Source organism: Hydra viridissima, unplaced genomic scaffold, assembly GCF_058129835.1.
Source record: "Hydra viridissima isolate aposymbiotic clone 2 unplaced genomic scaffold, HvirCarnegie_v1 scaffold_11, whole genome shotgun sequence".
NCBI lineage: Eukaryota > Metazoa > Cnidaria > Hydrozoa > Anthoathecata > Hydridae > Hydra > Hydra viridissima.
This window is the reverse complement of record NW_028324310.1, coordinates 15720001-15742063: the sequence shown is the minus strand read 5'-3', so window position 1 is coordinate 15742063 and position 22063 is coordinate 15720001. Positions and strand designations below refer to the sequence as shown.

The following is a 22063-nucleotide window of genomic DNA, read 5'->3' as shown; positions in this document are numbered from 1 at the left end:
TTGGTCAAATTAGATTAAAAATGTGCTCTAAATAGAGTGGTTAGTTTTTTCTTTAACACTTTCAACATTTTTCACTGAATTATGTGATTAGCCTTTTTTTTTTTTTTTTTAATGTTTGATATGATACCAGAACTATATTTGTATATATAAACATGATAAAACAAATTTATCTTTTAACACAAAAAGTATAAGCAAAAATTTTATCTATTACCTATTTATATATATATATATATATATATATATATATATATATATATATATATATATATATATATATATATATATATATATATATATATATATATATATATATATATATATATATATATATATATATATATATATATATATATATATATATATATATATATATATATATATATATATATATATATAGTGGACCAGTGAAAAGTTGCCAAACAGCTGATGAAACATTGCATCAATACATAGAAGTTGTTCAATAATATGAAGCAAAAGGAAGGGCAGATTGTAAAAAAACCTGGAAGAGTAGGGAGTTTCCTGCTATTGGTTTGTTTAAGCCTCTGCTTAAGCAAACAAATTACCAATTCATCAAAATATATACTAACATTAATGGCAATGAGAAGATAAATAATATCAAACTGCAACAAAAAACTTTTTTTTTCATGAATTGGTTTTGACAAGGCTATGTGGGTGTGTTTCCCTCGTCAGTTATGCCTTTGCCACAGCAATCTTGGTTTCTAGTTTGGTAATGTAGAGACAGTTATGGAGAATATAACTACATCTAATTAGATAATACAGCTGTTTTATTGACAATAAATATTTATTAAAAGCCTTAGTTAAAATTAGAAACGTTGTTGATGAATAACTGATGATGAAGATGATGAAGATGATGATGATGATGATGATGATGATGATGATGATGATGATGATGATGATGATGATGATGATGATGATGATGATGATGATGATGATGATGATGATGATGATGATGATGATGACGATGAAACCAAATTAGATGCAAATGAGAATATTGATGATGATAACAATGGGGCTGATTGTGGTAATATTAACGATTTATCAAGGCAGATGCACTTATGATTAATATCTAAATCATATTCTTTGATTGAATTAAACTTTTTTTTACATATTCATGCAATAGTCAACATAATTAAAAGAGAATTTGTTTTAATACTGGAAATCAAATCTTCAGGTAAAATAAGCTGTTTATATTTTGGACATGTTTCATTGAGTTGGTTAACCTTTATATTTTCCACAAGACAGAAAACACAAAATAAGTGTTCACATTTTTTTAGAGTGCTGGTTGTTTTGGTATTTTACCATAAAAATTACACTGGTAAAGTTGTAAATGAGGATTGATTTCTTTTTTTAGTTCTTCAATATCTATTTCCAAGTCATGTGCTGTCACAATGCTTTTTTTAATGGTAGCAATCATGGAAGATGACCACACTTTTTTACCAATACCAGGGCAACCAATAAGCATTTTTATTTTTGTTTTAGTGATTTAGTAACATTTAAACTTTTACTGAGTTTTTCTAACTGCTGATAATAGCATTTATCACAATGAGTTTTCCAGTTGATATTTAAAAGAAGTGTTGTTGATTTCATTCTTTTGATCATATTATATATGGTATCATAACGTTTTGAAAATTTTTAGATGAGTGTACATTCTCTAAATCTGACAACATGACATGGAATACATAGTTCAATGTTCTTTTTTTGGTTTATTCCAATAGGATACTTTTTTTTCCCAACCAAATATCCACAGACCCTGTAAATAAGATTCAAATTTTTGTAATGGATTTTCATCTAAAAATAATTAAACTTTTTGGATAGTTCTTGTGAATAACCATCAAACTTAACCACATGCATTATGTAGTGTTTATATTCATGAAGTAAATTAAGCTAATAAATCAATAAAAAACTTCATATAAAGTAAAAGATTTTATTTAAAATTATTAAAAACATTTAGTCAAGTTTTTTACATAAGGACAATTTTTATTTCACAAACGATATAAATAAAATGTTATCAATTTAGGACAATAGTTAGATGTAAATTTTGAACAAGAAAAAAAATTGAGTGCTAAGATTTTTTATAAGAAATAAAAAGTTAAAAGATTCATATAAGTAAAAGTAGAAAAACTTTTAAGTTTTATCGCTCAAAAAAAATGTAAAAAGACTTCCAAATTTGTAAACAAATCAAAGAAAAAGTTTTTTTAGGTAGATCCTCTTCAATCATAAAATAATATTCCTCTTTCATTTTACTTACTTCTTAATAAAATTAAGTTACCGAGACATTACTAACAGTCTAAAAGCTGGTTATCAACGTAGACGACTTTAAAAAACGTGATAAGAAATGAAAAATTGGTCGCTAAGTAAAAATTCATTCTGTAACGAAGGTCCGTAGCCATTTTGAAAGTTCTAAAATTTTCATAATCCAACTGCGCTTGCGCACAATAACCTGTCGCTTATTAACAGAGTTTGAACGACCGTGTCTCGTAATACAACAAAATCCATGATTAATATTATATAATTATATTAATTATATTTGTTATATTAATTACATTTATTATATTTATTAAATTTATTATGATAATTATATTTATTATATTTATTATATCTATTATAATTATTATATTTGTTTAAATTATTATATTTATTATATTCATTAATGTTCACAAATAAGCTAGATATTAATTGGATTTATGAACCATAAGAATAATATGGGGGATTTAAAAAAAAACGATTTTAATTTTAATGTTTTCGGAATCTGGGGCCCCCAAAATGAATGTTATGGTCTCGGGCTTAAATTTGTCCATTCCACCTATGGTAATAGCTCCTTCCATATGGTAAATTCGATAGGACGAGCAAACAATATCAAAACTAAATGTTTTCTTACTACTGATAAAAATTATTGTTTACCAAAATACGCTAGGCCTACTCATTTTTAAGGTCAAAATTAATTATTAATAACCAAGTAATTAAGTTGACAATACGGATAGTGTTTAAGGACAGGCCCCTTATGTGGCTTCAACATAAAACGACGTGTGATATAAAATTATAACCTGATAACTAAAATCTTCTCACGTAGCCTTGTTAGGCCTATATGCAGGAATAAAATTATAACTTACCATGTAACTTGGTGATGACGAACTGAAGACGTGATTTGCTCTCGAATTATTGAGGTACTGAATGATAGAGTATATTAATCACATTAACGAAACAACATAAACATCTGTCAGTCTGCCTAAACCATCATGAACCATAGACTCGTAGGTAGGGCGGGCAAATCTATTTATTAGTACTCGCGGGTGTGGGGGAGGAAGCTTCGCGGAGGGCCTCAAAAACAGTCAAGGTGGTTTTTATTGGCCAAGATGTAATTTCAATTTCTTACATCTTGGCTTGTTTTCTGTGGATGTTTATTTTCTTGGCAAGCAGATATGATCATTTTTCAGGTTCATTTTTGTTGTAAACAATTATGATTACAGAAGAAAAATTATGACTATTACAAAATCCGGCTGAAGTAAAAAAAATATAAGTTGTATTAACATTTGGGGGCCTACTCCCAGACGGGGCCCCCGCCCCACCTTCGGTACGCCACTGTAGATAGTTTAATACACGATTAATGCATTGACTACTGATGTTCCCATTAATGATTCAACTGCAACTTTGTTGTACCATCTAAGAGATTTTTTTGGTCAGTATATTACTTTTTTGGTGTAGGGATTGACCGGGGCACATTAGTCCTAGGGGCTGGATGGCCCTTTTGTTCTCTGACTATGCGCTTCGGTGCGCTAGGAATCAAGGGGAAGATTGACAGTACTCCTCCCCTCATTCCTCAGAAGTATCTCAGATGTCTGAATACAGTTGGAAGTATTGTATCTTTTTATCAATTTTGCATACGCTGAAGTATATTTTGAACAGTTTGTTTGATGTGTTTGCGTTCACTATTCTTCGACAGAAGCGCTATAGGAAAGTATCTTGTTTAAAGCTTAAAGTCTGAGGATTATTTTAAAATACAATGTTACTCAGTATCTGTTGATGGGTTAAGAAAAAAAAATTTTTTTACTCTAAATATGGCGATGTGGCAGGTTGACCCAGCACAAACGAGGCACGTTGGCCATGTGGGCTAACGTACCCCGTTTACGCATGCACATTTCTGATTCACGTTAAATTGTTTGTGATGGAAAAAAGTGCTACTGATAGAATGTTTTTTTTGAAACGCTAATTTTATTGAGATTTTTTAGCCAGTTTCAAAACATATTAGATAGGAATTAAGCTAAATAAATCAATAGGTATTTAATATGTAATATTTAAATATGTAATATTGATAAAAAAAAAAAAAAGCAGGCCAACGTCCCCGCTTTTTTTTCTTTGATTCCTAACTTTTTCGCATTTCGTGTTTTATTTTGTTTCTTTATGGGAGAAGATTGCTAAAACTATATACAGAAAATGTTACTCTGAAATGCATCTTCAAGCATTTTAGACTACACTGTTAGAAGAATTTCTGAAATAATTGGTATGCCAGAAAATGGTCAAGGTAAAAATGGTCAATGTATTAGGAGTGGGCTTTGAAGGTACTAGCACAAATACTGGTGCTACTGGTGGAATTATAAGACTCAAAGAAATAAATCTCGAGAAAATCTTCGTAGTGGCTCCCCTACCAGCTTCATGCAAATGGACATTATTGCATCATCTCATAAAACATCTCGATGTTGGAATATCTGGACCAAAACAGTTCTCAGGACCAATAGGGTAAGATTTGCCAAACTGTGAGCTTCAGCCCGTGTGCAAGTTTTAGTTGTGAACTTCCCGAAGTGATAATCCAGAACTTAAGCAACGACCAAAGGTATTTGTATAAGATGTGTTACAGTATAAGCAATGGAAATTGCTTTGAAGATCTTGCTAGACGAAATCCAGGGAAGATGGCTCACTCACATCGGCTGATAACAGCAAATTGAATTCTTCGTTTTTATATTTCCACAAAAAAGCCTGAGCAAAGTTTGCAGCTGTTGACCAAATTCATAGTGCAAGTGTATGCTCCTGTGTGTTTGCTATCAAAAACACTCCCAGTTTCTAAACATGTTTGGCTTACTATTAAGTTATTGACCTGTAATTCAAAGGAATGCCTACTTTACCCACCCTGAAAATCTACTACTAGATTTTCTAAAATCTAAAAGCTCGTCAGCAGCAGAGAACTGATGTTAGAAAGTTTGTCATCCCACAGATTAACTTTGAAGCAGCAAATTATACTGAACTCATCAGCTGGGTTGATAATGATGTAACCGAACCATCTCTATTGTCACAGATTCCGACAAATGAAATATTAGGTCGAATATTTAAAACCAATGGTGCTTTGTTGCCACTTATCAACGTATCATGTCACACTCAGGCTATGGAGAGACATGTGAAACTCGTTTCAGAAGCAACACAATCAGTGTGTAGTGATAGAGCTTGTAATGGATTCATCAAGAACAGAATTGCATCACGAGAATAAATGAACACTTTTTACAATAAGAAAGACTACTGTTGTGATTAGTTGTCGATAATACTGACATTAAGAGCAACAATAAATCTTTGTACCTAACAGTCACACTAACCACATCACTGTTTATGATTTGGTTATTATTAATTTGGTGTGGTAGAAATTACTGTAGTAATTGTGGTACTGAATGGTATAAAAATACTATTATAGTGTAAATCGCTGTTTATTGACTAACACGCCTATAATACATTAATCTTCAATCCTTTTGGGGCACCTCAAAATGTGATGCAATGAGCTCAATTTTTTACTTACAAGTTCAAATCACCTAGTCACAACTTTTTATGACTATTATAAGACTAATTTTTGCAAAAATATTTTTTCCTATACTTTTCACACCACCCTAATAAAAAATCTAACAAAGTTATCAATATTAATTTAGATAAAAGCAAAAACAGATAATGAGTCCTTGACACTTAGAATTTCAGGTGTGAACTGCTGGTTAAAGTATATGGAGTTTATCCTTCATTTGAGTCATAAAATAGAAACTAAAAAGAATGAGACAAAAAAATTGAGGATGGGGTTTTATCTGTTGATTCAAGAAAGAAAGTGATTTAGTTACACATCAGATAAATGGTACTTACTGCATAGCTCTTTCATAAATTTGAAATTTTCATTAAAATTGGGGTATATTCAGAGGATGCACTGAAGAGTTTGAATAAACAGATGAGAAATTCTAAGCTTCAACACACACCAAAAGTATGGAGGTTAAACAATATGATGAATAAGATGCACTACTTTCTTGTATGATCAGATCCAAAAGTATCAAGCATGTCTTTTAACGCGTTAACTGCCGCATGTACAGCCGACGGCCAACAACAACATATTTTGATACGCCGCTCCACGTTTTACTACGGTATGTGCCAAACGCCGATGCGTTCGTTTGTTTACAAATGCACGTGCATGGTTAAAGTGTACTAGTCAAATTATAGATTTGTAGAATTTTTTTTATTCATAAGAGTTAAAGGTGTTAAGAAGGTACGTTCAACTTTTAAATTATATGTTGTCAGTGTAGAATTAATATAAATATCAAAAATAATGATTTACATTTTTATTCTAGCGGGTGTAAATAAACAAACTGAACAGTTTGTGTGAACTGAACAGGATGTAAACCTACAAACTGAACAGTTTGTGGGTTTACATCCGGTCTGAATCAATCTTTCTGACCAAATGAAGTTTCCCGCCATTTTCATGTGTAATAATTTAATAAAATACTGTTAACAAAATGGACCATTCGTATTTCTTCAATAACTCTCCAAACTACAGGTGACAATTTGAGTATATTACTTGTATAGCTTTAATTTATTAAATATTGTTTTAAGAAACATAGTTTATCGTAATATACTTTTTAGAAGTTTATTAAAATGTTTATTATCAATTTCGAATAATTATTTATTGTTCAAAATACAAATTTGAAAAAGCTTTACTCAACAACTTCAATTTTTTGCTAAACAAGTAGAATTACTCGATTAAATATTGATATTTTTATAGCAAATCAAATGTGGTGTTTGTCAAACCAATAGTAACATAATATGTGAATCAATGTAAAGTAAGAAAGTGGACTGTTGCGCTCACCTGCGGTCTTTCTCCTATAAACTCAGCGAAATGTTTTTTTTAGCTGAATTTAAACCAAAAATATGTGTTCTATTTTATTTTAATCAAAAAATTATCTTAAAAGTAAACAATGGCTTTTATTTAAATTACAAAATTAAATTTAAGTAAAAATATCGCTTTTCAGTTTTCATTGAAAATAATTTTAAATTTTTTAATTTCTTTTAGCTATAAAATATAATAAAAAAGTTGTTTGGGGTTCATTGCCATTTCTTTGCTTTTTTGAGGCATTGTGCGTTGTTATTTTGTACCTTAGTTTCTACATTAAAACAGTAGGTGCGGTCCATAGTAGAAATAGTACGAATAATGTAGCAACCATCATAAAAATAATAAGTAACAAATAAATAACATAATTATCTGGAATGATCGAAATCAATTAAAATGTGGTGATACAGAGGAAATTCACTTTAGCATTCTCTGTATGTATGTATGTATGTATGTATGTATGTATGTATGTATGTATGTATGTATGTATGTATGTATGTATGTATGTATGTATGTATGTATGTATGTATGTATGTATGTATGTATGTATGTATGTATGTATGTATGTATGTATGTATGTATGTATGTATGTATGTATGTATGTATGTATGTATGTATGTATATATGTATGTATGTATGTATGTATGTATGTATGTATGTATGTATGTATGTATGTATGTTTGTATGTATGTATGTATGTATGTATGTATGTATGTATGTATGTATGTATGTATGTATGTATGTATGTATGTATGTATGTATGTATGTATGTATGTATGTAAGACCTATGCATACTTTATGACTCATTTTACATAGGCGCCATCACTATTAGTAGTCTCGGTTGTCATTTTAGAATAAATGGAAAAATCTAATTTCCAGATCATAGGTTGTTTATTTTATTATTATTTTCAGAAATAAATATTTTATCTTTAGTTTACTATTGAATTTTATCAGCTTAATAGACTTAATTGGATTGAGAAAAAAAAAAAGAAAAGGTAATGTTTTTAAAAAGAGGTTCTAAAGATGAACTATAAATGGTTGATCTTTAATAAATAAATATCTGTTTTTTAGCCTCTTAATGTATAAAGTAAGTTAATAAAAGATTTAGAATTTATAAAAGGTATTTTAAAAAATGGATTTCATAAAAAAACCTCTCCCGGTAACAAAAAAAATTAACTTTGCCTGCTTCTATAAGAGCGAATCACGATGATATTTATTTCAACATAATTTGAATGAGTCTGGTATAACAATAATTTTTGATAACGAAGCTTCAGTTATAACTAATAGCATCAAATGTGGTAACGTCTTCTACAAAAAACGATTTTTTTTCCGAGCGACAAAAAGTATTCAGTTTGTGAATTAAAAAATAAACGCTATATTTTCCTGACTAATAATAGGGTAGGGCGGGGCTAGTTGAGCATGGGGGTAAGTTGGGCAACTAAAATATCTCAAAAACTACGCATCAAATGATAAAACATCTAATGGATGAAAGGTAGGTATATATAATGGTAATACAATGCGCATAAAATGGTTGTTGGACCGTGGTCAAGTGAGATGCACGGGCACTTTTTTGATTTTGGACCAAAAAAGAAAAAAAAAATTTTTTTGCTATTTTTCTCTAAGATTCTTAGAAAGATATTTATCTGGCAACACTTAAGTGTTGATATTTTACCCATTTATTTGACTTTCGGTTATATTTAGCCATTTTTCTCTAAGTATTATGGCTCTTTTTATAACCTAACTTTTGTGTCACCTAGTCTAGTCGGGGTAAGTTTTGAAAAAAATTAATAAAGTTAATTAACAAAATTAATTAATAAAACGGCATTATCGGATACGAGAAACAAATTTCTTTGGGTAAACATTTTAAGATTCATAAACACTTTTAAATTAATCATTATTAAAAACAGATATTATTTTAAATTGTTAAGAATATTTTTACTCAAATATTACTTAGTCAATAAAATCAATATAAGTCAAAAGTTCAGAAATAAAAATTTTAACTTACTAACTTTACTTTTAACTTACCCCACACAGCTGCTCAACTTACCCCCCGCTGGGGCAGCGGTTGAGCAGCTCGGTAAACTTTAATATTTTCTTAAACCTAAATCTAAAAACGCTTTTTTTTTCTTAAACCTAAATCTAAAAACGCTTTTTTTTTCTGAAGCAATTTTTAGCAGACAAAACTTTCTTTCTAATAGTGAAAAAATTATGTAAATCCGACGCACCGTTCAGGAGATCATTAGATTTAGTAAAAAGTGCTCAACTAGCCCCGTCCTACCATACAAGCAACGATAGGAAAGAGGAGGTTGTTGGTAGGAGCGATTAGTCCTGACTAGGCCCCGGGGCCATTTAATCTCACCACGGCTAAAAAACTAAACATATAACTTTTTTTATTATCAAGAACTAAATTTTTTTTTACTAATATAACTAATGTTGGTAACACTTATGGTAACTAATCTTGGTAATATAATGCTATATATTTTTTTTAAAACTCGGTTAAATAAATAAAGTAAAATTTTATGGAGCAATTCCAGGGAAATATCTACTTCATGCTTGACATGGTTTGCTTATCAAAAATGTAGGTGCCAAGCCCATCACCGCATCTCTTTGCATTTGTAACCAGTTTTGAAATTTCGCTTGCCGATTCAACTTGCTCTGTCAAAAAATGAGAGGTTATATAATCGGATAAATGCGGGTCGTCGTGTTTAGTGCTAACTGAATTTAATGCCAGCAAAGATTCGTTGACTTTCTTTTCCAATTCAAGAGCGTCTTCTAATGCTGAAATGGGAGTACTCCATTCGCTCGGAGGAGCTGTTACACCATGCAACACAATTCTACCACCACGTTTGTTTTGGTATTCCATTAACTAAAAGAGTAATTGAACTTAACTATTCGTTAGTAGCTGCAAAACAAAGAAAAAATTTTTTACACTTTTAAATTGAATCCCCTTAATTTATCTTTCTTAAAAGTTATCCGATATAAAAAAAGATGGTATTCATTCTAAACAAGAAACGAGTAAAATTCATAAAATTCACATATTCCCTTTCTTGTATTTTTTTCAAACCATCAGCACATTTTTAAAACTTTTGAATTTTTTTTTCCTTACTAAAAAAATAGAAAATAGATTTTGATGTCACTCCGCAAAACTAACTTGGACCTGGAAACTAGTAATCTGTAAGTTAAAAATTAAGTTACGTAAGCTTAAAGTATATGATTTTGCGCAGTCCAGGTTTTTGATTATGGTCGTTTTCACGTATTAGATTCACATAGTTTAGTTTATAGCCTGCAGCTAGATAATTACATATTTTGACCTTTTTACAAACTTTAAATGTTATAGAAGTTACTCCTATAAATACCTTCTGTGCGTGATCACGCTCTTCATCTGATTGGTTTTTGAAAAAATTGAAATACCCTTCAAGTGCGACATCATCACGATTAAAATGGTAAGCCTATAAACATAACAAGAAATAAAATAAGAGATACATTTAAAAAGAAAGTGTTTGATAAAAATTAAGACTTAATTTTTAAATAAAACATAAAAAAACGTTACAAAATAACTCTCTCATTTCAGTAATCTTGAACGCCAATTAATCATAAGTTTTTCTTAATGCCAATTGACCATCAGTTTTTCTGGCAACCAAATGATTTTTTTACATAGACTTTATAAATAATTTCTTAAGCAAAGAAGTGCAAATTCATTTTCAAAAATTCAACAAAAATTCAATTTTGAGGTTTTAAATCCGCTAAAAATCTTTTAAATTTCAAAAAAAAAAATTTTAGTTGTTGAACATGAATAATTTCTGGTTTCGTCAAAAGTTAACGAATTTCACCTCACACGAACTCACCCTGCCAGCAAATATAAATTAATGTAGAGATCAATTAAGACGAATATTTTATCGTTTTTAATGGTTAGGTACTATTTTGTATTTGCTTGATATTTTTTCAAAAAAAAAAAAAAAACTTTTAAATTACTTACCATGGACAGATACACGTAGCTTGCGTATAACTCCATATTAATTTGCTTGTTAATAGCAGCTTCGCACTCCTCGTGAAAGTTTTGTCGGATTGCAGACATTTTTCTTGCTTAGTTTTTTTTTTTTTTAAAAAAAGAGATTTTTTTATGGCTGTAATGATGTGCAAGTCTTGAAGTTTGATAAGACAATAACTTATTTTAAAAATCTTTTCAACACATTTTTACAATATCACGTGACTATCAGACTGGTTTTTACCGGTTTTAAAACTTTAGCAAAATGCTCGTAAGATCCTAAAACCTTTAAATTCAATATTTACTCACAGTTTCGACTTTGATTAAAAAACCTCAGTGGCAAATACAAAAAGAAAACATTTATTATAAATATGAGCTATTAAAAAACAAAAAAGCTATTTTTCAACATGGAACTAAAGTATTTTGGTATGTTCACCCAAGAAAAATGTTTATTTTATTTGATATAATTCAAAAAAAACATATACTGGATTGTTTGTAAAGGAAATATTTTTAAAGCCGATATTCTCAAACAAAGCTTTGAGTATACATTAGAAAAATAAGTAGGAATGAAGATTACAATGTTGTGAATTTTAATCACAGACTTTTTTTTTTTTATGAAATCTCCATAAAAAGCTGACATTTTTTAATTTGAATACAAATAGCTTTTCTATCTAGTTTTATAAATCACAGAACAACTCCAAGTTCCTAGATAATTGCATAAAAGCATTTGCTTAGTTCAACTGTACGGTCAGACCGGAACTTGCTTAATAACTTAAGTTATTAATATTTTCGTCCGTGTTTATATTTTAAAGGAAAATTATTCTATATTCCTTTTTGGTATGCTATCATTTAATATTAACTATTGTTTGACAATTATCAAATAAATAATGCACAGCAATAAAATTGTACAAATGAATTTCGTTTGCTTGTATTTTCATACAAAAGTTGAAAAGCACATGGTCATTCAACATATATATCCAAACATATTTGCAACGTTTTCAAAAAGATAATATTGTTTTTAAGAAAACACAAATGCGATGGTTTTAATTTTTAAATTCCCTGGCGTAATGTTCATTTTAATGTTTTTTCTTATTCTGCTTGAATGTTTGTGAAATATTTCTGAACAAACTTTTAAGCAATCTTCCTTTGCCATACAAAAGGCTGTAATCGATTAACGCAGTTTGGAAGGGTACTTGTTTCACCGCAATAACCTACCTTTAAATATCAAGCGAATGTTTTTTTTCCTATCGATCACAAATCAACAACGACATTAGACAACATTTGAAGCAATACAATAAATGAATGCCTGTAATTGAAAACAAGTTTATATTCATTAAATCTCGATAAAAAACAGCGCAATTATCGAATTCGATTTCGCTGGAGCAACTTTTGTTAAAACATCATTTAATAGTCTTCTTTAATAATTTCGACCTCAGAACATTTACTAATTATTATCTAATTTTTATCAAGTGTTGTTAAATTTAATAATAGATTCGACCCACAAATGTATAATTTTTATGATAATATATATTAATGGTATAATATATATAACAATATTATATGTATAGTTATATAAGCAGTAATCAATTTAATGAACAAGCAATGAATAAAAGAGTTTTAAATAAAAAAACAAACATTTTTATCATGTAATAAAGTATAATATTTCGAATATAAAACAACTTACTATTGAATTATTTTGTAAAATATTGAATTAAAGAGATTCTATTTAAGAATAGAATCCCGATTATTACGAGGACACCAAAAAATATATACTTTGTAATATCAACAGTCCAAAAGAGATGGGTCTTAGATATCGTTTTGAAGTAGATTTCCTAAACAAACGATGCTTTTAGCGAGGTAAAAACCAAAACGCGATAGAAGATTTCAAATAAAGGAAATGTTTTATGTAGATAAAATATGGGAAATAATAACTTTCCAACAAAACTTTTCGCGATGAAAGAAAAATGAACAAATCGGATCACATTCCAATAATTATCAAATTAAAAAAAAAATTATCATAATAAAAGATCGAAAAAAAAATCTGATCAATATTTTTTTCAAAACATCCAGCGCGCGCTTAATGTGCTTAGGTGCTCACATTCTTAAGTGTTTGTCTCACGTGCTTGCATACTGAGGTGCCCCACGTGCTTTTAAACATGACTTCTGCGTGTCACTCAGTATTTAAACTATTTACTGTTTTCTTATTCATCTCGTACAAAATTAGTGCCCGAAATCGTCGAAAAAAACTAAATACAAGACTTCCTTAGTTTTTATCTTTTAAGAAACAAAAAATATATTTATGCACTGATAAATCAACTGACTCATTAACAGATTCATAATAGATTTGTCTCTACTAATCAGATAAGGATAGTGTGTATTTTTCTTCTCTATCCTTCGGTATATTGTAACGTTAAACGGTTTGGCTTTCTGCATTTTAAAAACATTGTTAATAACTTTTACTGACTGTCCATAAGGTAAGGGGGGGGGGGGCATTTAAGTTAGCCTATTTAAGTAGGCCGTTAGGTTGAATAGATTTTTGTCTCTCATTCATACGGCGCTTTTTGTGAAAACTTAGATTTTTTTTAAAGATATCAGCGGGAAAGTTCTATTGGGTAGCTGTATATTTATTACGGTTTTATTTGCAACAGGTCATATTTTACAAAAATAATAACAAGATTAGCAAAAGGATCTTTAAATGATTTAAATGAATCCGGAATATATTCACCATTCACCATCTACTTCAATTATTTGTTTTCATTTACTTGGCAGCCAGTTCATTACACGGACGAAGTTTCTGTACTTAAAGACAACCCACTTTATAATTGCGATGAGGAAGCAGTATTCAGCCTTTATTGGCGATAGGTTCAAGGACAAGACGCTCAAAATGAGGACGCGTATTATCGTGTTAGAAGACTATCTTTCTTTTTGCGTGGTTTTTTTGTGACGATTACAGTGTCAACACGTTCAAGTTGAGCATGATGGACATCGATTTGCCATTTTTGTCTTGAATCCATCATTGTTGACGCTCAAAATTGTCATTCCACCAATAACAAATTCCATTTGATTTCCTAATAGATGATTCCGCTTCTGACCCACCAAACGCACAACGTTGACATCTTACAGAGGGCAGCTTTCGGTTTTCCTACAGGTGAAACACCTGGCGAAATACAAACCTTCTTTCTTTTGACGTTTTTTAAAGAGAAGCCACAACTCATCCTCAGTGCTGATATTCTTCAGGAACAGAGTTTCCTCATTTCGTTGCAGTAAACGTATAATCATTTTCCATACTTTTTCGAGCTTTTGAGACGACGAACGATGGCCAAATTAGTCTTTAGCCAACATTTTCGTTGTTAAGCATTCATCCTCTTCCGCGGCTATAAAAAAAAAACCCTAAAAGTCGCAATAAAGAGCTACGATGAGTTTTTTTTTTATGTACCGATCCAATATTTATAAAGATTGCCTTCCAAACGATCACTACTTTGACATTACTTCTTCAGCTACATGGGATTTTTACTTGTTTGGTTGTTCATTGAGATACAGATAGAAGCATTAACCAATCTGTAGTGGGCAAATATCAAAAAGAAATGACTTTTGGTGGAAAAAACTTATTTCTCCTGAAAGGTTGTGGATCATTAAAGATAATTAATAAAATGCGATAGCTAACAACACAAAATCATCAGTCAAAACTGATGTTTTTGTGTTGTTAGCTATCGTATTTTATTAATTATCTTTAATGATCCACAACCTTTTGAAGTTAGTGCTGCAATAGTTATGTGGACAGAGATACTTGCATCTACCAAAAAACTGAAAAGAAATATAAAAAAAAATTTAAGATTTCCGAGCTTGATAGTAAATTTGGAAAACTCCAGTTGGCAATTTTAGGTTGCATATTTCAGGTCTTCCTAAGATATTTCAAACAGTCTGAAAAAATCTTGTTCGAGAAAGACAAATCGTTCGAAGTGCATTGCCATAGTATCACGATAATTTTAACTATTGCCAAGTAAAACCTTCTACTTGGTAATGAGGTCAATAGTTAAAGCTATCATGATACTATGAAAATGCACTTTGAATGACCTGATATCCGGCCAGAAAACATTTTATGTATCAGTTATACCCGCTGGGTATGAAAAACTTATCGGGTGCACTGCTAGTGAAAAATTATTTGTACAATTGATAATACTTTTATACCAAGCTCAGAAAGAGGTTCCTTCAAAGAAACTCAGCGAAGATTGTAGGGCAGTCCAGGTTAAAAATTATTGTTAGTTAAGTATTTTAATGATACGTTAACTAAAAGTTTCCTAAAGAAAAATAGATAATGCTGAAGATGTTGAAGACGTATCGCGTAAGAACCACTGGAATTATTCACCCAAAGCAGCGCTCATATAAATCAACGGAAAAATTCCGAAGCATATCTAAATGCAAAACGGAGTTAAAGTTCGAAATCCCAATTTTTGTCCAAGGTAACGCAACGAGAAAATAAAGATATATAAAGATATATAAAGATCTCAAAGAAATAAAAGTTTTTTTTTCTTGAAACACAATTTTACCTTCAAGTTTTTCAAGTTGATCCCATCATTGGTTTTTCTACTTAACATCGCAAGGTACCAGAGTGATAAATTTACGACTGAAATATGCTACTAAATTTACATGCGCACGAATTTGATACAATCTTCAATCCGTCTTAAACTCTTCTTGCGTGAATTAAAGATTGTAACTTCAGAATATAAATAAAAAGCATTAAACTATTGCGACGTACCACTTTCAGTAGATAAAGGAAAAAATCAAAATTCAAATCTTTAGTTGGACCGAAAGAGATTACTTTTTATCGCTACTTGTTAACAGGTTAATGACACACAAATGTTGTATACGCATCTATATAGAATCTTTAATTCAATACTACATACACTGATTTTACATAAAGTCTGAAGCTTTAGCTCGAGATCTCGTCGAGTAAACTTTCATTGCACTTTTGTTTGGTTGGAGGGCGGGATTAAAGGCTGGCAGAGGACTAATTTTCAACTCTTTGTGACCTACATTTATATATATATATATTTTAGATATGAAATATAAACTTTCGACATAAAAACATAAAACTATGCAAAAAATAAAACATAAAACTATGCAAAAAAATAAATTTGAAAGATTACATACTCCCACACATATTTGGAGCCCTTTTAACATACCTACAGCCATATTTTTTGATAACTCTATACGAACTCTTCTTTTCTCGGGTTGAGGAGTTGTGAAATCAGTCTAAAGGAAAAAAAAAAAAAAATTAAAAAATGCAAACTAAATTAATTTTGGAGAGCTAATAAGAGAAGCTAAATAAAGCAAAAACCGTATTTATATTTGCCGCTTCTTTTTTAACCTTTCCAGGTACAGTTCGCATTTGCCTGCTATTAACAAAAGCTTTTGGAGCAGGTGTTTTTATGAATGTAACCAGCGGCTTCGGCGAGTCTTTATCATTAGTTTTTTTTCGTAAACTTCTTCGTTTTTTCTTGTCTGGGGTTATTTTTGTCTCTGTGGAATTAACATTTATGGTCAGTTTTTCTGTGGTTTCTTCAACTTTTTCAAACGGCTGATCAGATACATGGAACACCTGTTCTTCCGGTACATCTGCTTTTATTTCAGCTTTTACATTTGATGTGTTCCTAATTTTCGAAGGAGTTTCAGAAGAATTTTCTAATGCAACATTCTCAGTTGACAAAAGTGTAAAATCTAGTTTTTGCTTAACTGTATCGTCTGAGTGACAGGTTAAATTACAACTTATAGAAGATTTGATATCAGAATCTATTTGCAGAGCAGGACTACTAATGTTCGGAGAATTGCAATTTGCAACTTTTGCGAAGGCATTCTGGATAATACTGTCTTTAACTGTTTCAGCAGAATCGCTAATGTTTTGGTTGATAGTCTGGTCTGCAGTTTTTTCAAGAGAATTTTTTTCATTTAAAACAGTTAAATTATTATTTAATTCAATGTTTGAAGTTTCAATGCTATGCATCTTCTTTTTCTTTTTTTTCTTTTTCATATTTCGTAAATCGACCTCACTTGACGTTTCAGTTTCTGAAGTTTTTTTCTTCTTATTAACAGACTCCAGAGTCTTTATCTTCTTCTTCCTTTTATTTTTTATCGCATCCTTTTTATTAACTGAAAAACGAATTAAAATTTTATTACTGTTATTACAATGATATTTAAGATGTTACCATCTTTAGATGGCAATAAAAAACAAAACAACAGCTATAAATCATGAAACTGTTCAAACCTTCAAAGTCATCTCTTTCGTTGAACCTTTAAATAAAATATTAAATATAGCTTTACATCGCATGTTACAATTTTTACAACTTATAGCCACTAAAGAAATACTCTTTAATTTGTTTAAAAAAAACATCTCACTTCTTAGCATATAGATATAAAATCTTTCTGTTCTTTGTCTTGACTTCTTTTGCACTTCCCAAAATATTAAGACGATTAGCCAACAATTTCAACGGTATCTTGAATAATAAACAAAAAAAAAAGAGAAAAAATGTAAAAAAAAAAAAAAAGAGAGAGAAGGTATTTGTGACACATGTAGGATTGTTCTTGAAAAGAAGAAAAATTGTGAGAAAGTTGCACTCCCTCTAATACATAAATTTAGCACCATATAGAAATACAAATACAGAAATAGAATGCAGAAGAATACAGAAGAGTGAAAATGTAAATTGTACTTTAAGATCTTTAACGAGTTCATTCTTTGTGATCTTCTCTAGCACTTCATTTTTAACCACATTTAAAACTGAATTACTAAAATGACAATTAGGAAACATTTAAAAATATACATATTTTTTATTCATTGAAAATAAGATTATTTACTTTAAGCTTTTGAATGGGAGAAAATATAGATATAAAAAAAATACCTTAAGGTATAAGCAGCACCAGATAAAAATGGTTCCAGAATTAACAGCATGGCATCTTCTTTAGGTATCTGCAAAAAGTTTTAATAGATAGTATGATCAAATGTTTTCTTCACATGCTTTAACTAAAAAAATGCTAAAATTTAAAACTATTATAACTTAGGAAAACTTTAAGAAAAATTAATAAATTATACATCATAAACAACATTTTTACAAAAATTTATTATTTTTACAAAGATTAGCACACATGAAAACTAAAATTCGTAAAGTAACTTGGAGCCCACAGTACCTTGTTATTGTCTTCCATTAGAAAAGAAAGTTCTGGAAAAGTATTTTCTGTTAAATAGATTTTCAACCCATCTGGATACTGAAAATGAAATGTACTATGAAACGTTATAGCATAAATAATAAAAATAAAAAGTAATTACATTTCTTTACAACAAAAAAAAAACAAAAAAAAAATTATAAAAATTTAAACAAAAAAAAAACAACACCTTTTGCTCAAAAAAGAAATTATAAAAATAAAAACAAAAAAAAAAAAAAAAAAAAAAAAAAAAAAACACCTTTTGCTCAAGAAAGAATTCTGTGATAAAAGTACTGTATTCTGACACAATTCTAAAAAATAACACAATAAAAAACACATTATTATATACACTGGTAATACTTTTTCTTATCAGTAATATTGATGCTCTTAATCAACAGGACACAGTTCACCATTATGCAAGTTGAGCAAGCTTGAGTCATTCAGTCATACTGCTGATTTCAAAACTCTTAAAGTCTACTATTTTGAATATCACCATTTAAGAGAAACTGTGAGAACAATTAATAAATTTTATTTTGCTAAAAATTTATATCATTAATGGTTTGTAATTTCTCAACTTTCTCAACTTGAGAAAAGAAAAAGATCAATTTTTAATATTCTTGAAAACATTTTTTTGTAGGTGTATATCTTTCATTATTATAAAATAACTATTATTTTCACCATCACCAGTAAATAATGTAAATATTTACTGAAATAGTTCTTTTTTCTTTTTAACATCATTTTCAAGGAGAAACTTAAATAATTTTGCAGTTTTTAAAAAAGTTCCAAATACTAACCCTTTAATATATTCTAAAAATTGTAGTGATGCAGTAATGTAGAGGTGTAGTAAATGACTCTAACAAGGTGCATTAAAAAATAACACAATATTAAACCTCTTTTCCTAAATGTTGCTTTAAGATTAAAAAAAGGAACAAACAAAAATATTTAATAAAACTTACTCACTATTCCATTCAGAATTTTGTAAATACTTCAGGGTTTCATGAATGAAACGCTTGATAAGCTAAAAATGCCACGGTTGTATTTTATTTCATATTTATAAAATATGCACTTAATTTAAAAATAAAAATGTAAACAAACTTTTACCATAAAAACTCACAAAATAAAACTTGTCAAGTCTCAGTCGATCAATCCCTATCCACTCTCTTCCAATGGTTATAAAGAAGACTTTTGAAAAAAGCAAACCTAAATTTTGATTTAACAATAACAATTTACAAAAGGGTGAGCAAATTTAGCACCTTAAGTTTTACATAGATACATACATAGATACATACATAGATACATACATAGATACATAGATACATAGATAATAATAATAATAATAATAATAATAATAATAATAATAATAATAATAATAATAATAATAGTAATAATAATAGTAATAATAATAATAATAATAATAATAATAACAATAATAATAATAATAATAATAATAATAATAATAATAATAATAATAATAATAATAACAACAATAATAATAATAATAATAATAATAATAATAATAATAATAATAATAATAATAATAATAATAATAATAATAGTAATAATAATAGTAATAATAATAATAATAATAATAATAATAACAATAATAATAATAATAATAATAATAATAATAATAATAATAATAATAATAATAATAATAATAATAACAACAATAATAATAATAATAATAATAATAATAATAATAATAATAATAATAATAATAATAATAATAATAATAGTAATAATAATAATAATAATAATAATAATGATAATGATAATAATAATAATAATAATAATAATAATGATAATGATAATGATAATAATAATAATAATAATAATAATAATAATAATAATAATAATAATAATAATAATAATAATAATAATAATAATAATAATAATAATAACACCATACAATTATTACTAATACATATCATTTTAATTTCTATGTAACTTTAATTAACATTTTATTAAATAAACATATAAAGCAATTTATGTATTTATATTCTTTAAGAGTAAAATGAAATCAAGAGTTTGAGAGAAATAAAAGTAAGATTTTCAGAGAATATAGATTACTAAATGTTAACCTTTGACAGAAGAGTTTAATCTTCAATGTCAAAATACTTATCTAAAATCAAATAACTCAATACTCACCAGCATGTAAAGATGAATTGTCAAATATATGAATGAGGTTAGCTAAACTGGTAGCAAGTTCTTCCTGTAAAATAAAATAAAAAATTGTATCTTTATTTCTAAAAATAAAATATGAACACAACAAATAAACAAATTGATTTATATTAGAAACTTTGTAGATAAATTTTAAAGTATTAAGAGTGAAGTAAAAATAAAGTGCACTGAAACTCCATTTTTTAAAAAGAAAACAATGCTGGGTTTAACACAGGAAAGTATACTTTTACAACTATTTGAGAAATTAGAAATCAATCACAAAAGCAAGGTTATAACAGTGTGATGCTTCATAAGCAGTTCTCATTATTTCACTATGCAATAGATCATTCTCTCTTCTTTTTTTTTTTCCAAACTTTTTTTTAGTCACCAAAAAAATCTTAACCAGAAAACAAATAGTGTAAAAGGTCAAAAATTAATTCACACTCTTCAACTACTTGTCCAACCTCCTGCAATCTACTGATAGTTGCTTGTTTGTATCAGTATGATAACAAAAACAGATACAGTTTTTGTTTTTAGCAGCAATACATGAGTTATACTACAGTAGAACAAGGACCAGTAATCTGATGAGATATCAGCAGTCACATAGTATGTCATTAGAAAAATTTCAAACATTAATGGCTATCCTTTCTAGTTTGTTTTTTTTTTACATTTCTATCTGAAATTTCTTTCAAAAGCAAAGAAGAAGTGGAAAGCAAAGAAGAAGTGGAATACACAAATGGAATCATCAATTTTCACAACAAAAGGGTTAAGAGTGAACTAAAGCCAAAGCAAGTTAGAGAGGGTTATGGCTAAAGTCTGAGAGGAAATATACCAAATCTGCTATCAAGCAAGCATATGGAGACTACATAAAGATCAAAAATAATGGATTTTTGCTTAATAACTTTGACTGCTTCTAAATAACCAAACCATCAGAGACAATAGATTAAACCTATAAACACTAGAAACCCCAAGTTGGATCAATTGATCCAAAACTACTTTGATAGTTTGCTGAAGCCAAAATATTAACATTTAAAAATTGATATTCCATGATTATGACAGGCTGTCTTTTTTCTAGGATATAAGCCTCATTCTGAAGTAAATTTGAAAACGTCACAATTTAGATAAACTATACAATAAACCTTTCTTCTGTTGATTGTAGAAGCCTCTAAGTGGTATTTTTGAATCTAACTTTTATAGTTTTTTCTCTCTTGAAATTTTTACAATTGGTTTAATATGGAACGATTCTAGGTTCATATTTATACTCATATATATATTTATAGGTTTATATTTATAAGTTATTTGTTTTGTTAAAACAAAATCTACAAATATTATTATTATACAGTTAAAAATGTAGAAGATATGTTGAGTTTACCATTAAATAGAAAATAAGACATATAGGTCACAATGAAATATTTTCATTTGATTGCAAATCCCTAGATTTTACAACTAAACTGGATACATAGTAATTTTTTTTTTAATGAAACATCTGCTTAACAGAAATTTAAACACTCCCACTTACTTGAACTAAGACCTTGTCAGAAAACCACATGCAATAAAATAAACCTTTCCATATCTTTAAAAGTTCT

The 22063-nt window shown here is 28.6% G+C and overlaps 2 protein-coding genes and 1 long non-coding RNA gene across 4 annotated transcripts in view; 1 reads left to right on the top strand and 2 right to left on the bottom strand.

Annotated features, from left to right (window-relative positions):
• Nucleotides 1–402: 402 nt before the first annotated feature.
• Nucleotides 403–1703, top strand: LOC149882425 (uncharacterized). Its single transcript, XR_016445288.1, has 2 exons — nucleotides 403–1192; nucleotides 1373–1703. It is a non-coding gene; the product is annotated as an uncharacterized LOC149882425 (long non-coding RNA).
• Nucleotides 1704–9503: 7800 nt separating this feature from the next.
• LOC149882424 (soma ferritin-like) lies at nucleotides 9504–12349 on the bottom strand. The gene is made up of 3 exons (XM_090066704.1): nucleotides 11115–12349; nucleotides 10495–10587; nucleotides 9504–10004 (listed from the first exon to the last, which is right to left on the bottom strand). The coding sequence occupies exons 1-3, from the start codon at nucleotides 11211–11213 to the stop codon at nucleotides 9681–9683; spliced, it is 516 nt and encodes a 171-aa protein (XP_089922830.1). The 5' UTR covers nucleotides 11214–12349; the 3' UTR covers nucleotides 9504–9680.
• Nucleotides 12350–15263: 2914 nt separating this feature from the next.
• LOC145191819 (uncharacterized) overlaps nucleotides 15264–22063 on the bottom strand; it is an 11267-nt gene continuing 4467 nt past the window's right edge. Inside the window, exons 2-16 of one of the 2 annotated variants that reach the window (XR_016444972.1) lie at nucleotides 21997–22063; nucleotides 20466–20529; nucleotides 19432–19517; nucleotides 19274–19335; nucleotides 18577–18628; nucleotides 18303–18380; nucleotides 18017–18084; nucleotides 17828–17903; nucleotides 17517–17614; nucleotides 17386–17411; nucleotides 16462–17270; nucleotides 16307–16376; nucleotides 16028–16153; nucleotides 15671–15837; nucleotides 15264–15535 (exon numbers count right to left, since the gene is read on the bottom strand). The exon at nucleotides 21997–22063 is cut by the window's right edge and continues 13 nt beyond it. Coding sequence is in view for 1 of the 2 variants with exons in the window: in XM_090066703.1 (XP_089922829.1) it covers nucleotides 16035–16153; nucleotides 16307–16376; nucleotides 16462–17270; nucleotides 17386–17411; nucleotides 17517–17614; nucleotides 17828–17903; nucleotides 18017–18084; nucleotides 18303–18380; nucleotides 18577–18628; nucleotides 19274–19335; nucleotides 19432–19517; nucleotides 20466–20529; nucleotides 21997–22063 (1675 nt within the window). In the remaining variant the exon portion in view is untranslated. Of the gene's footprint in view, nucleotides 15536–15670; nucleotides 15838–15981; nucleotides 16154–16306; nucleotides 16377–16461; nucleotides 17271–17385; nucleotides 17412–17516; nucleotides 17615–17827; nucleotides 17904–18016; nucleotides 18085–18302; nucleotides 18381–18576; nucleotides 18629–19273; nucleotides 19336–19431; nucleotides 19518–20465; nucleotides 20530–21996 lie in introns of those variants that run through there. The other variant, XM_090066703.1, reaches the window with a different exon arrangement.

Coding starts and splice junctions, on each gene's coding strand:
- LOC149882424 (XM_090066704.1), bottom strand. CDS start 11,213: ATGTCTGCAATCCGACAAAACTTTCACGAGGAGTGCGAAGCTGCTATT. Junction 10,588..11,114: donor GCTACGTGTATCTGTCCATG/GTAAGTAATTTA, acceptor TTATGTTTATAG/GCTTACCATTTTAATCGTGA. Junction 10,005..10,494: donor AGCGTGATCACGCACAGAAG/GTATTTATAGGA, acceptor TTACTCTTTTAG/TTAATGGAATACCAAAACAA.